Source organism: Rhamphochromis longiceps, linkage group LG4, assembly GCF_057381845.1.
Source record: "Rhamphochromis longiceps isolate RC_006_pf linkage group LG4, R_longiceps_female_GT1.1, whole genome shotgun sequence".
In the NCBI taxonomy this organism is placed as follows: Eukaryota; Metazoa; Chordata; class Actinopteri; order Cichliformes; family Cichlidae; genus Rhamphochromis; species Rhamphochromis longiceps.
Genome location: NC_140560.1, coordinates 38030905 through 38045617, shown reverse-complemented (window position 1 = coordinate 38045617; position 14713 = coordinate 38030905). Strand labels below are relative to the sequence as shown.

The 14713-nt window shown below is 40.1% G+C and overlaps 1 protein-coding gene and 1 long non-coding RNA gene across 2 annotated transcripts in view; one reads left to right on the top strand and one right to left on the bottom strand.

Annotated features, from left to right (window-relative positions):
• The first annotated feature begins 3 nt into the window (after positions 1-3).
• Positions 4-14713, top strand: part of LOC146672343 (uncharacterized) — a 25410-nt gene continuing 10700 nt past the window's right edge. The window contains exons 1-2 of the long non-coding RNA XR_014911551.1: positions 4-1065; positions 10388-10550. This is a non-coding gene — a long non-coding RNA (uncharacterized LOC146672343). The remainder of the gene's footprint in view (positions 1066-10387; positions 10551-14713) is intronic.
• LOC146672341 (DELTA-sagatoxin-Srs1a-like) overlaps positions 13618-14713 on the bottom strand; it is a 14604-nt gene continuing 13508 nt past the window's right edge. Inside the window, exon 2 of the mRNA XM_085404922.1 lies at positions 13618-14371. Within this exon, the coding sequence (XP_085261048.1) occupies positions 13954-14371 (418 nt within the window). The 3' untranslated portion in view covers positions 13618-13953. The remainder of the gene's footprint in view (positions 14372-14713) is intronic.

The following is a 14713-nucleotide window of genomic DNA, read 5'->3' as shown; positions in this document are numbered from 1 at the left end:
CGCATAACGGCTTGCCATAAGATGATGATGAATGTGCGGGGGCCGCCGTGCCCGCACGCGGCAGAAAACGGGACCATGTGACCGCGGGGAGAGCCTCGTGCCCCAGTGACACACTTTCCCGCCCCTTCTCTGCGCTGCAGCCGCTCGTTTAAACCTCCGAGCACGTGGAGCCGGCTGCTCCTCGCACAGGGGCATTCTGGGATTCGTAGGCGGAGATTTTTTTTTTTGTAGTTTTTAAAACATAATTTTAATGCTTTGACCAATCATTTAACGTTATTTATTACTACTTATATTTATGATGACTTATTCTACTTATGAGCCAAAAATGGACTCCACATCCTCCAGACTAACGATATCAGAGCTCAGGTCAAAGCCTGCAGCTCTCATGGGGGGCATCGGAGCTGACAGCTGGCACATCTGGAAAGGCTCCATCACTGCTCAAAGGTATAAACAGGTGTTTATACACTGCTCTGACACCTGCTCCGTGCTGACGTGTGTCTCTGGGAGGCCTTCGTGTTTGAGCAGAACAACGCTAAATCGCAGACTGCATCTGTCCCAGCCGCACGGCCGCTGAACCGGCCCGCCTGCAGTCCAGACCTCTGACCAGCAGACAACATCTGGAGCATCATGTAAGCAACAACAGGACGAAGCAGAGCCAGGACTGCTGAACAGCTGGAATCCTCCATCAGACCATCGCAGACTGATGTTAGAGAGGAAACATGGAGCTGTCCAGGAGGTTTTGTGAACTGCAGCCTGGCGTTTCTTCTACAGATATTTACTCAGCAATAAGAAAATAGCGACACTCCACTCACACCCTCACTGTTGATGCGTTCATGGTGCAGATGTAAAGTCGCAAAGCATTGTTCAGCATCCAGTTAGCGCTGCAGAAGAGGAGCAAACAGCAGGGAAGTTCAACAGCAACCTTTTTAACAGCTCAACAAACATCAGCAAACACACAAAGTGCTTATGTGACGTTTGACACTAAACATGTGTGCTGTAGTTCAGAGGGAGAGAAACACAGGGTGTGACACTCAGAAATGGAGAAAGATGCAAAGAAGAGGAAAAGTAAGGGACATTTTATTTAACTTCATAAATGATGTGTTACTGAACTAAGATCAGAGCATACAGACTTTGTGTTCTTCAAACGCTGCATGAAAACAGCTGCTCAGCGGTCTGGTTGTTTAGTGCGGGCTAAGCTGTGGCTCACAGTGATGAGTCAGACTGGGGCCCAGCAGCTGTAACCTCTGGGTGACGTCTGCTGGCTCTTTACAGGTTTACAGTCACAGCTCCAGCATTTATGGTCAAGGACAAAGTAGGTAGGTCCTCTCTTTACCACACTGAATATTACCCAGCATCCTTTGCTGTTACTGGAGTCAGTGCAGGGTGACATTTGAGACAGCAGGTGGTGCAGTTGTTTCATTTAGCAGGATTTTTTTTTTTATTTTTTTTTTATTAGTAATATAAACATACAAACAAAATGCACCATATATTACAGATTCAGAGAATAAACATTTCTTACATATTAGCAACTTTCATATATAGTGAAAATAAAATATAAAGATGGGGTCACATAAATTAACAGATTATTAACTCACTAAATCAAAATCTTCTACAAAGGAAACAAAAAAGCAGCCTTTTTCTTTTTAACTAAAGTCAAAGATTTAACCAACAGGTTTAGGTCGTTTTTCCAGTGAGCCAGTGTTGGTTTAATCTTAAAAAAGCGACATTTATGTATAAAATACTTACACAAGATTAATAACACAGTAACACCATAATTAGCTTTCTTTTCTTTCAAAAACACTCCAAACATTATCATATTTAAGGTAAATGGGGTAATTTGAATCCCACTGGAATAAAGCCAGGTATGAAAATCCAACCAAAATATTTGTATAAAATTGCACAAAAAGAATAGATGGTCCAAATCCTCCTCTTCTGTTTCACAAAATACACAATTACCCATTTCTAATTTGAATCTATCACCAAGGAGTCTATTTGTCGGGTAAATTTTATTCAAGATTTTAAATTGGACTTCTTTCCCTTTAGGAGGGATAGGGAAGGTGATATAATCAGTTCTTATTTTTTCAATTTCTTCCCTTTGGAAATCTTTTAATATGTAATTACGTCTAAGTAAATTTGGAGAATAAAGACTCCTTAATGAAGATCTAAGAAACTTATTGTTGCATTTAACATCACAAAATCGAATACCATCTATATATAATTGCCTTAACTTGGGGGAGATGTCAGAATATATTATATCATTTACAACTATGTTTTTAAGTGACAATGGAATGGATTTTATAACCCGATTAAATTTACTTTTAGAACATTGGATATTAAACTTTTGGCAAAAATCTTGATGTCCTAGAACATGTCCTTCCTCATCTACAAAATGGGCAATTGCCCAAACACCTTTTGATAACCAATCTTGAATAAAAATAGATTTTCTGTTCATCAGTATATATCTATTGTTCCAAATTGGGCCATTATGTGGAGTGAAATTATGTTTAAATAACATTTTCCAATAAAGAAGGACCTGTTTATGGAATTCAGAGAGTTTAGCAGGTAGCTTAGTAATTTCAAAGTCACACTTTAGGAGAAAGTCGATACCCCCTAGTGTGTTAAAGACCTTACTTGGTATAAAAAACCAAATGGAGTGTGGATTATTTAGGAAGGATTTTAACCATTTAAGTTTCAAAACACCATTCATTATGTCAAAATCAATTGCGTTTCCACCGCCTTCAATGTATGGTTTAACCAAATCATCTTTAGATATATAATGGCACTTATTCCTCCAAATAAAATTAAAATTCAAGCTATTAATTGTTTTAATAACTTTATTCGATATTGATAGAGAGTAAGCTGGATATATAAATCTAGATAAACTATCCATTTTGGTTAATAATATTCTTCCAAAAATTGTGATGTCTCTTTGTAACCACTTATTTAGGATTGTCTTACATTTGTCAACATTATCTAAAATATTTACTTTTTCTAAGACTTTGTGATCTTTTGAAATTGTGATGCCCAAAATTTAGCAGGATTTAAGTGGGACTGTCACTACCCGATCCGTACCGGAAACCCGATCGGTACCCCGCATGCGCGAAAGGTTTCTACTTCCGGTCGTAGCGTTTTACGATAGTTATGGGTCAGAGTATCTGTTAAGATGTTAAGAATAACAAGTATATCTTAAAATGTTTGCAATAATGAAGCATTTCAGTACAATGTAGACAAAAATGAAAAATAAAAAGAAAGTTACGGATCAGGACTCTCCGATCCTTACTGCGCATGTGTAAAGTCTGACCGTACAAATCGGGTCTACCCGATCCGTACTGCGCATGTGCAGATGTTTTCTTCTTCTTCTGTTCGTTTAATGGCAGTTTACTCCCCAGTGTACGAGGATACCGCCACCTGCTGACCGAGCGAATAAACCCTATTATAAACTGAATTATCGTCATTACAAACGTGTGTTAAATCTGATTTAGTGATAGTCGAGTGTGTTTATGCTTGTCTGTGAGGAGAGGATTGTTGGAATAGTGATGATGATGTGCGCTATCACTGTCAATTGTCAGTAAACACTTCATCTGGCTGATGAATCTACACGTGAGATATTACAAAGTCTGCATTATTAACTCTGTAATTAGGCGCCATTCTTCTTATTTTACGGCGCTGTTGCTCAATCGGGGGACGCTTGAGGAGAAAAGCATGAATTTCTTTGTATACGGATTATCCATTGTTTAAATGTCCCGGGCAGTCGAAAAGGAGGCAGAGCTGTTGAGAAATGCTAGGAGCTAACTGGGCGCTAACCGTATCATTCAAATATATTGAATGTCGCAATGTTGGCAAAGAGAGGAAGTGACGTAAGATTTGCGCATGCGGGGTACCGATCGGGTTTCCGGTACGAATCGGGTAGTGACAGGGACGTTGAGAAGGGTCTGGCTGGGGAGCGCGGGGGAGCAGCCAAGATGGCGACCGAGGTAGACACTCTTCTCCGCGGTTAAGCAGGATTTTGCAGTTTTACTTCCCTTTAGGGCGATCGTGGCTCAAGAGTTGGGAGTTCGCCTTGTAATCGGAAGGTTGCCGGTTCGAGCCCTGGCTCGGACAGTCTCGGTCGTTGTGTCCTTGGGCAAGACACTTCACCCGTTGCCTACTGGTGGTGGTCAGAGGGCCCGGTGGCGCCAGTGTCCGGCAGCCTCGCCTCTGTCAGTGCGCCCCAGGGTGGCTGTGGCTACAATGTAGCTGCCATCACCAGTGTGTGAATGTGTGTGTGAATGGGTGGATGACTGGATATGTAAAGCGCTTTGGGGTCCTTAGGGACTAGTAAAAGCGCTATATAAATACAGGCCATTTACCATTCAGCCGTCGTTTTTTCTCTGAATCACAAATGAGTTATTCTACTGACTGTTTATTCAGTACACGTATGCAACATTTCTAAGTAACGGCTTCCTGAACCATACTTCAAAGGACTTTTTCGCGACCCAAGCCTCTTTGCAAAGCGATAGCTCAGCTAACAGCAGGAAAGCTCTGTTACCTCAGCGATGTTTTCAGCAACTCAGGGAAGCAAAAGGAAGGAAAAAGAAACACCCATGAAGTTTAAAAGTCTAACCAAAGGAGCAACCAAGGAAATGGAGAGAAACACAGGTGTTGTTGGCTCAAAAACCAGCCCCAAGAATGCCGTGACTGCCGAACATGACTACAACCGCAGCAAAAGTCCTGAACTGATGCCACTGCCGGACTCGGATCCCGATACTCCAGCCAGACCAGATGGTAAAAAACACAAAGGTGATATAACTCTTGCTGATGTGCAAAACAACATTGCTACTTTAATTAATGAGCGCTCAGATAATCTGGAGGCTATGATCAGCAAGAATACTGTTAACATCGAGGCCATGAAGAAGTCTATTGACTTCATGTTCTTGGAAGTAGAATCTTTGAAGAATGTCACCAAAACCGTTAAAGCTACTTGTGAAAAAAACAGCAGCAGAATGTCTCAAGTAGAACTGAAGGTCAACGAAGTTGAAAGATACCATCGGAGATGGAATCTCAGGCTCTCAGGTGTCCCTGAGCAAAAGCAAGAAGACATCACCAGAAAAGTACTTGACATCTGCTGCACTGTTGCCGGGGAAACAAGTGCAGGATTCAAAAACAGCATTGATGTAGTTCATCGCCTGGGCCGCTACAGCGAAACTCAGAAGAAACCAAGGCTGGTTATCATTCGATTTGTGACAAGATCAGCTCGTGACTTGATCTGGAGAAAAGCTAAAAACTGTTCCTTTCTGAAAGAAAACTACATGAGGTTCACTGAAGATCTGTCCTCTGCTGACAGGGCAATTCGAGAGAAGCTTTGGCCTCTTATTGATGCTGCAAGGAAAGAAGGAAAAAGAGCTCACTTTGCCGGGGTCCGTGTGATCATTGAGGGGAAAGAGGTGCACCCAACGCTCACTTCGCCTGAGGATCAAGCTGCACCTGCGATGATGGAGGTTTCATGCCCTCCTTGAGGTATAAAGTTAAAGATGTCAGAGGGGTTGTTTACAATTTTGAGGTTCAGGATAAAAGTTAATACCAGTTCCATGTTAACTATGGGAAGTAAACTGTTCATTATTTTGTGTTAAAGCCGCACTGTCTATATCACTTTGTTCTCTCAATGTCAGGGGTTTAAGAGACACTGTTAAGCGAAAAGCTTTGTTTTTGTTTGCAAATCAACAGAATACTGACTTTGTTTTTTTTCAAGAATCACATTCTGTTATTAAGGATACTGCTTTTTGGAAAACACAGTGGGGCAAGGACCTATGGTTCTCACATGGATCAGAAAGATCGGCAGGAGTTACTACTCTGAAGAACAAATTTAATGGGAATGTTATGCACTCTGAAATGGACTCAGAAGGACACTATGTGTTAATGATTGTCAACATTGATGGTACACTTCTTCTTCTTGCCAACGTGTATGGTTTTAATTCTAAGTCTGATAATGACTTCTTACTGGATGCCCTTGAAACACGCTTTTTGTTCTGGTTATCCAAATACCCGAATCTCCTGTTATTAGTTGGAGGCGATTTTAACATTGTTCAGTTCAGTTCAGTTCAGTTCATTTTTATTTCAAACATTTCAAACATGTGCCTTCACAATCATTACAAAATATCATTCCATTATTTGTTTGAAAAGGAGTAGGCTGAAGTATTTACTTATTTGTCCCTACCCCCTCCATTGCTCCATTGCTCCAGATCCTTCACTAGACAGATGGCCACCTAGCTCAAATAACTCTCTGTCCTGTTGTTTAAATACATTCATGCAAAAGTTTCATTTAATAGACATTTGGAGATTTAAAAACCCTAAAGCCAGACTATTTACATGGAGTAACAAATCCAACTCTTCTAAATCCCGTATTGACTTCTGGTTAATTTCTGATTGCTTAAATAGGGATAATGTTATAGCCAATATAATGCCAACTCCACTCACGGATCACAAAGCGGTATCACTTCAGGTCTTTTTCAATACTAATGCTGCCCAAACTTGTAGGAGCTGCTACTGGAAACTTAATAACTCCCTTCTAAAACATGAAAAAGTGCTTGAAGATATTTTGTCATTAATCAAACGTTTCTGGGATAAAGCCCTAACCAGTCATCTCTACTGTCAAAACTGGGAACTCTTTAAATTTGAAGCCACTAAATATTTAAGAGAGTATGGCTCATCTGCAGCAAAACAGAGGAAAAATGAAGAAATTAATGTAATTACTAGGATATCTGCTCTCACTCAGATCCCACCAGAGAACCTATCTGAAGAAGATAAAACTGACTTAGCTTTGCAACAGAGTAAGTTAAATGATATTTATAAACTGAAAGCAGAGGGAGCCTTTGTGAGATCAAGGAGAAGATGGTTAGAAGAAGGTGAACAACACTCATCCTATTTTTTTAAATTAGAGAAATCTCGTTCTAAACTTAGTTCTGTTCGGAGACTTAATATTGACGGTATTATAACTGATGATCCCCGAAAAGTCTCCACCTATTGCTCCAATTTTTATAGAAATTTATACAAGTCAGAGTTTGATGAGAGTGCTGCTCTGAACTTTATGGAACAAATCCCTGATGTGCGAACAGTTAAAGAAGATCAGATGAGTTTCTGTGATAGGTTGATATCTATTAGTGAAGTGCTACCTGCTATTCGACGTCTTAAACTTAATAAATCCTCAGGAACCGATGGCTTAACCTCTGAATTTTACATTACTTTTGCAGATCAACTGGCTCCATTTCTTCTTAATATATACATTGAAAGTCTTATAAATCAGTCTCTTCCCCCCACTTTATCACAAGGTCTGTTAACCCTAATCCCAAAGCCAAAGAAAGATCCCACTTATATTGACAATTGGAGGCCAATTTGCCTCCTTAATAATGATTATAAGATCCTAGCTCAGATCTTTGCCAAAAGACTGAAAGCTGTTTTGAATGATATTATTGATGAAACTCACTCTGGCTTTATGGCTAACAGACACATATCCAACAACATCAGACTTGTTTCTGACCTAATTGATTATGCAGATTTGTGTAGGGATGATAGCTTTATCTTATTTGTAGATTTCTGCAAAGCGTTTGACACGATTGAACATGGTTTCATTTTTCAGGCTTTGGACAAATTTGGCTTTGGCCCTTATTTTCAGAATGCAATTAAAACAATGTACAAAAATGTGAATTGCTCCATCAAACTACAAGCAGGTACATCACCTAGGTTTAACTTGAACCGCGGTATCAGGCAAGGCTGCCCCATCTCCCCATACTTATTTCTCATCTGTGCTCAACTCCTCTCTGATTATATTAAACGCAGTCCTCTGAAAGGTATAACAATTGCAGATGAAGAAATATTCATTAGTCAACTTGCTGATGATACCACTCTCTTTTTAAAAGATGCTTCACAGGTGCAGATGGCTATTAACACAATTAATGCCTTTTCTTTAGCTTCAGGACTCCACCTAAACATTGGCAAATGTGAACTGCTTGCCCTTAGAAATTGTACCAGTCTATCTATTGCTGGCATCCCAGTGAAAGAGTCTGTCACTTACCTTGGTATAGTCATTAATAAAAATCAATCCACCAGGTGCTCCCTTAATTTCACTCCAATTTTGGACAAAACACAACAAAAGCTAAATGCTTGGCTGCAGCGGGATTTATCCATTAAAGGGAGAGTTTTACTGGTGAAAGCAGAGAGTTTATCTCGTCTAACTTATGCTGCTTTGTCTCTTGATGTAAATAAAGAAACCCTGGCAGATATTGACAGACTTATTTATAATTTCATATGGAAGAATAGAATTCATTATATTAAAAGATCAGTTTTATCCAGCTCATACCAACATGGTGGAGTAAACTTTCTTGACTTCTCCTCATTAAACAATGTGTTTAAAATAAACTGGATTAAACAATTTTTCAGGAACCCAACCTCAATTTGGAACTTTATTCCCAATTATATTTTCTCAAAAATTGGTGGTCTTAACTTTCTTTTGCTTTGTAATTACAATATCGATAAAATCCCTTTAAAACTATCCAACTTTCATAAACAAATGCTTCTTTCCTGGTCATTGATTTATAAACACAATTTTTCTCCACATAGATACTATATTTGGAACAATAGAGACATTTTATACAAACATAAATCTGTGTTTTTAAGTAATTGGTTTGATAATGGGATTCATCGTGTTGCACAACTTATAAATCCTGTTGGAGGTTTACTCTCTTACTCAGAATTTTTGAATACATATGGTCTTCCTGTTCCACCAAAGGAATATGCCATAGTGTTTGATGCTATCCCTGCTGGGGTCTTAATGTTGTTTAGAAATCCTGTTGTTAATGATTTGACCCCTTTACCACTGGATCCTGCTGTTACTTATGTTGGTCAGATGTGGTTCCCCTCTGTAAGGAGGAAAAACAACCGTGAAATAAGAACTCTGTTTCAAAAAGACAGAACTTGTGTCCCAGCGGCTGTCGCCTACTGGAATAACTTATACCAGGACCTGGAATGGGAGAAGATTTGGACCTTACCGTCGAAATTTCTATTAAATAACAAAGTAAAGGAAATATCTTTTAAAGTTATTCATCGTTTTTATCCAACTAGGTCTTTTCTTGTACGTTATAAAAAGGACATTGATATTAACTGTACATTTTGTAATTGTGTGAAGGAAGATATTTCTCATTTATTTTGGTCATGCTTATACACGAATCTTTTCTGGCAAGAATTTTGTGTTTTTGTTGTTTCCTTTATCCTTTCTGAGTTCTCTCTTTGTTACGAGAAAATATTGTTTGGTTTCTTTAAGTACCCCATGCACAGGGCAAACGAATTTTATTTGATTAACTTATTGATATTATTGGCCAAATTTCATATACATAAGTCGAAATTTTCTAACGCAAAACCATCCTTTCGTTGCTTTTTAAATGAAACCAAACAATATGTTAAAACCATACAACATTCTCAAAATCAAAAAGCTGTCAAAACCATAAACTTATGTTCCCTGTTCAATATCATGTGATTCTATAATAGACTGTGTCTATTGTGCTTTTTTATACGAACCCCCTGACATTGTGTTTGCTATTTTGTATTTGTATATCTGTATTTTGTGCTTTGTCAATAAAAAAAATAAAATAAAAAAAATAAAAAATAAAAAAGCCACTGGGGAGCGCCATATTGGGACCTCCACACTAACCGGAAACATGTGACCTCCACAGTAGGCGGAAATACGTTCCCGCGTGGATTTTTTTTGTTGTCTCGTTCCTGCATGGATCATTAACCTTGCAAATCGATCGTAAAGGTTGGTACAGAGTCTTCCATGTATAAATTTGCTGTTAATAATTATATAATTCTAGGAATCATCTACTTTGCTTACACTGATGTTGGCACTTTGTTAGCGTTACAACAACAGTCAGACCCCCGAGGTATCTAAACTTAAGTAAGGAATGTGTGCACTTTTAACACCTCTGACTAGCATTTAGTGGTCCCTTTCAAACGTATTTGATTTTTGCTTGTTATTGAACAAATTCACTTCACTGCTTTTCAGTATCTGACATCAATGCACATCGTTCCATTTACTGCATATTGTGCTTTATTCATGTCTCTCATTCCACCTGCATCAACATTGTAAAGTTTGTCACAAAGAGATTCATACATTTATAAATACTAATATTCTCTATTCCATTCTGTTCTGCTTTTTTATTGCCCAGATTTGAGTTAGCCTTTGTTCAATTGTCTGTTATATGTCAATAGATACGTATGTCACAATTAAGTGTCTTGTAAATTATGTTTTTGTAAAGAATTTTCTCCCCAAATCTCTTACATGCTAACTGTAACGTGTTATTTCTGCTAAAACCTGAACTTAAAGGTGTATATGGTGTTTATCTGTTTCTCTCTGTTTTAGATGCACATATCAAATTGGAATTCTGCCTCCAAGCCAGAATTGCAGGAGTGCACCACGTGTTGGCTGTTTCGCTGCCCTCTGCGCCCCACTCTCAGCCCTACTGTCAGGGCAAAGATTGAGCAGCAAATAAATGGACACATTCAAAATGCTTTGCCTTTCAAAGGTATGTTGGTATTAAATATACCTCATAGTTAAAGTTATAAATATGCACTTCTTTTCAGCACCTCTGCAGTCTCTTTGTTGACTTAAATGTTGCTTTTCACATTGTACAGAGTACAACGAAATTGGAGTGCCATTCCCTTGGTGCAAGTTTCAATAATAAATATAAATGTAAAATATAAAAAGTACAAAAAAAACAATCGTAAGTACTCAAACAATAGTATGTACAATATATACAGGATAGCAGCATTAATATAATGACAGTATGAATAGCAGCATAATATAATGACAGTGACGGTATGGAATAGGTTCAGTTGTTTTTGTGCTTATTTACTACGGTGATAGCTCTGGGAAAGAAGCTATCCCTGAATCTGTTTGTCCTGGTTTTATGTGACCTGTACCGTCAGCCTGACGGTAATAGTTCAAACAGTTGGTTGCTGGGGTGAGAGTGGTCCTTGATGATATTGCCAGCTCTGCTGAGGTACCGAGAGTTTGCAGTGACCTCCAGGCTGGGCAGAGAGCAGCCAGTGATCTTCTGGGCTGTGTTGATGACCCTCTGCAGTACTTTCCTGTCCGCAGCTGAGCACCCTGCATACCATGTTGTTATGCCGTACGTTAGGATGCTCTCTATGGTGGCTCTGTAAAATGTCACCAGCAGCCTCTCCTCCAGGTTGTTCCTCCTGAGCACTCTCAGAAAGTGGAGACGCTGCTGGGCCTTTTTAACCACCGCCGTGGTATTTGCAGTCCAGGAGAGGTCATCAGATATCTGCACGCCCAGAAACCTCATGGAGTGTACCCTCTCCACACAGCTCCCGTGAATGTAAAGTGGGGCCGGGTCTGCTCTGCCCTTCCTGAAGTCCAAGATAAGTTCTTTAGTTTTCATGGTGTTCAGTTGGAGGTTGTTAACTGAACACCACTCAGTCAGTCTGTTGACCTCATCTCTGTAGTCCGACTCATCCCCCCTTGAGATGAGTCCAACCACTGTGGTGTCATCCGCGAACTTTATGATGGTGTTTGAGAGATGGGTAGGGGAGCAGTCGGATGTGTAGAGCGTAAACAGGAGGGGACTCAAAACACATCCTTGTGGAGACCCGGTGCTGAGTGTGATGGTGCTGGACCGGTGGGGGCCGAGTCTGACCGACTGTGGTCTATTTGTCAGGAAGTCCTTGATCCAGAGGCAGATGGGGGTGGAGAGTCCCAGGTGAGACAGTTTCTGGACCAGGTCAATAGATGTTTGCCTGGCCTGTCATCTGCAGTGTTTTTGTGTAGAGGGACTTCTTCCTCTTTGTTTTTCAGTTTGCAGAGGACATGGAGCTCTTTTTAAAAGCATGTGCTGACGAGCAGGGACTACGGGTCAATGTGATGTTTGACACTTAACGGACAGATGAAGGCACTGGCTGTTTGTTTGTGTTTTTTATGTGTTGTTGGTTGTTTTCCAGTGTACAGAATTCCAATTAAGCTTATTATAAAATGTTGTTCACTTGTTTTATGTCCATACTTATAGTAAAAAATGTAAGTGTAAATGTAACAGCATTGTTTATACTTGTAACTTCAAAGTAAAAAGCTTACAGTTGCTATTAACAGTAATGTATTATCCTGTAATCAATAATATTTTTAGACATTTTACGAATTAACCCTTTGATCTCTATCCTGGCCATTTTTGGCCACTTCACTTCTTTTTTTTGTGACTATTACACTGCAGTGGATCAAAAGAATGACACAGGTTTAATCTTAAGGATCTAATAGTTGCGTGTGTTTGTGCGTGACATTGTAACGCAAACATGTATTTGCAAGATAGACTGGAATAAATTATGACGCATCAAATATTACACAGGCTGCAGTGAATTTTTGTTGATACAGACTATTGAGCTTTGAGTTTCCCAGTCAAACTTAGCTTTGACCGCATGCTAAAAACACTTTTACTCTTGTGCATTTCATAACAAGACACCATAGCCAAAATATTAACAAAATATATATTAATAAAAGATTCAAAGCTGCAGCACATACAGCAACAAACACCGTTAGTAAATGTGTCCTGGAGTTTATGCAGGTACAGAAAGTGCTGCTGCTGTAAGTAAGCGTAACAGCTTCCAGATCACTTATTTTTCTGGAAAGATGGCAAGAAGGGCATCACTGCTCATTTCTACAGTCTCCCAGATCTTGGAATACAAGCCTTTGTCTCATGAAAACCACTTCACAGTACTAAGAGTCCACTAAAACCTACAAATGAAGAGTCATCCTGGAAGAAATAGGGCGCACACTAGTGAACCTCAACAATTGCAAGACAGCCTTGTCCCCGATGCTTATATGAAAATAAATAAATAGGAAGATTTATGAAACCATTAGGACTTTATCACCTTTTTATCTGAAACGGTACTGGTACTATATATAACCTAACTGGCATTTAAAGAGTAAAAAAAGAATGTAGATACAATTTTGGTTTTAATGAAAAGGACTGGAGCTAATTTAAAGAGTCAAGTCGGTAAAAGTAGATAAATGTTTTAATAAATACACATTTTACAGCATTTTGTGAACATACACAAAAGTGGCCATTTTTGGCAACGAACAAGCTGAGAGAGTTTTATAGTTTTTGCTCTCCTTGAACAAAAATAATAGTGCATGATAATCAATGTGGATGTTAATCAATTAGATGTCCCAGACTCTACTATTAATAATACAGCAGTCCCTCGTTTATCGCGGGAGTTACATTCGCTACGCGACGTAGCCAATTTTATTTTTTACAATTATTATAGATGTTTTAAGACAGTGGGTCAGCGACCCCTTTAGAAAAACTCTCACAGGGCTTAAAACCTTGGACTCTGCACTAGTTGCTCTGAAAACTGAAGAAGCTTCTCGGACCAAACGTCTTCAAGAAACTTAAAGAAGTCCCGACGCTTTTCTTCCCAAGCTCCTTAGACTGCTTTGTGATTGGTTATCGTAAGAAAACAGCTCAGACATTTAGGACTCACTCAGCCTTTATTATCTCATCCACATGTTCACAGCTGCACAGCTCTGTGGTTTCATCTCACTGGACCACAGTAATGCAGTCGCCATGACGATTTCCGAGTGACATCATCAAAAGTAAAAGTTAAGTTTGTGTCAAACATAAAGAGAAGGAAAAAAAGTTTAACATCGGGTTCAGACAACATCACAGACACACTGCTGACCAATCACAGCTCACCATTTTTTGGATGTCATCAGGAAGGAGGGGCAGGGAAAGAAATCCAAATTTCAAATAAATGTTGAGATTTAATCTGTGTTTGTGGATATAAAATGAGGAGAGAATCGAACTGACTGATGACTGATTAATTGATTGATCAATCAGCTGCAGGTCTCCTGCAGTGTGAACCCAGTGTTACTGGGTTAAGTGGGATTAATGGTGCACACTGCAGGTGCGGCTGTGGGCCTCAGTTATTGCAGATGGCGACCTTGAGGATGGGCTGGTAGGTGTCGGACATGGTGGCCCTGACAGTGATGTAGGCCCCCCTGTAGGTCAGACTCGGCCCCTTGGCTTTGCCCCTGACAAACTTTTGCTCCGACTTGTTGTACATCTCGTCGTAAAGGTGCTGGTCGCAGGCTTTGTCCATGTCGAAGACTCCCACCGCGTACCAGTTGGAGTAGAAGTTGAAGTCGTACGGCACCGAGAACATCACTGCGACCCTGCCGTTGAACTGCAGGGTGGACACGTGCTGGAGGTCGTAGGTGAAGACGGTCACAGAGCCACACGCCGTGTGAGGCTTCTTGATGAAGAGGGCGTTGCCGTTCTCGTAGGGGCTGAGCGTGGGAGGCAGGGGCGAGCTGCAGGAGCCGCTCACAATGTGCATGCTGGAGAAACAGGAAGACATCACACCTCACACCTGCAATACACCTGAACAACCGGCAGAGACCTGCACCCACAAGCACCGTCACGCTCAGAGACCATTCATCAGTGGCCAACTTAACCTTATCAGGGTTGCGGAGGGGCGGGAGCCTATCTGAGCTATCATAGGGCAAGAGGTGGGGCACACCTGGACAGGTCGCCAGTCTGCCACAGTCACAGTTTCTGGATGATCCCCACAGAAAGTACAATTAGTATTTATGTCCCTTTTAAATTTTACCATGTAGTGACTGGCTGGATAACATTTATGTAGAATTTTAAAAGAGACTTCTTTCACCTTATTTACAATC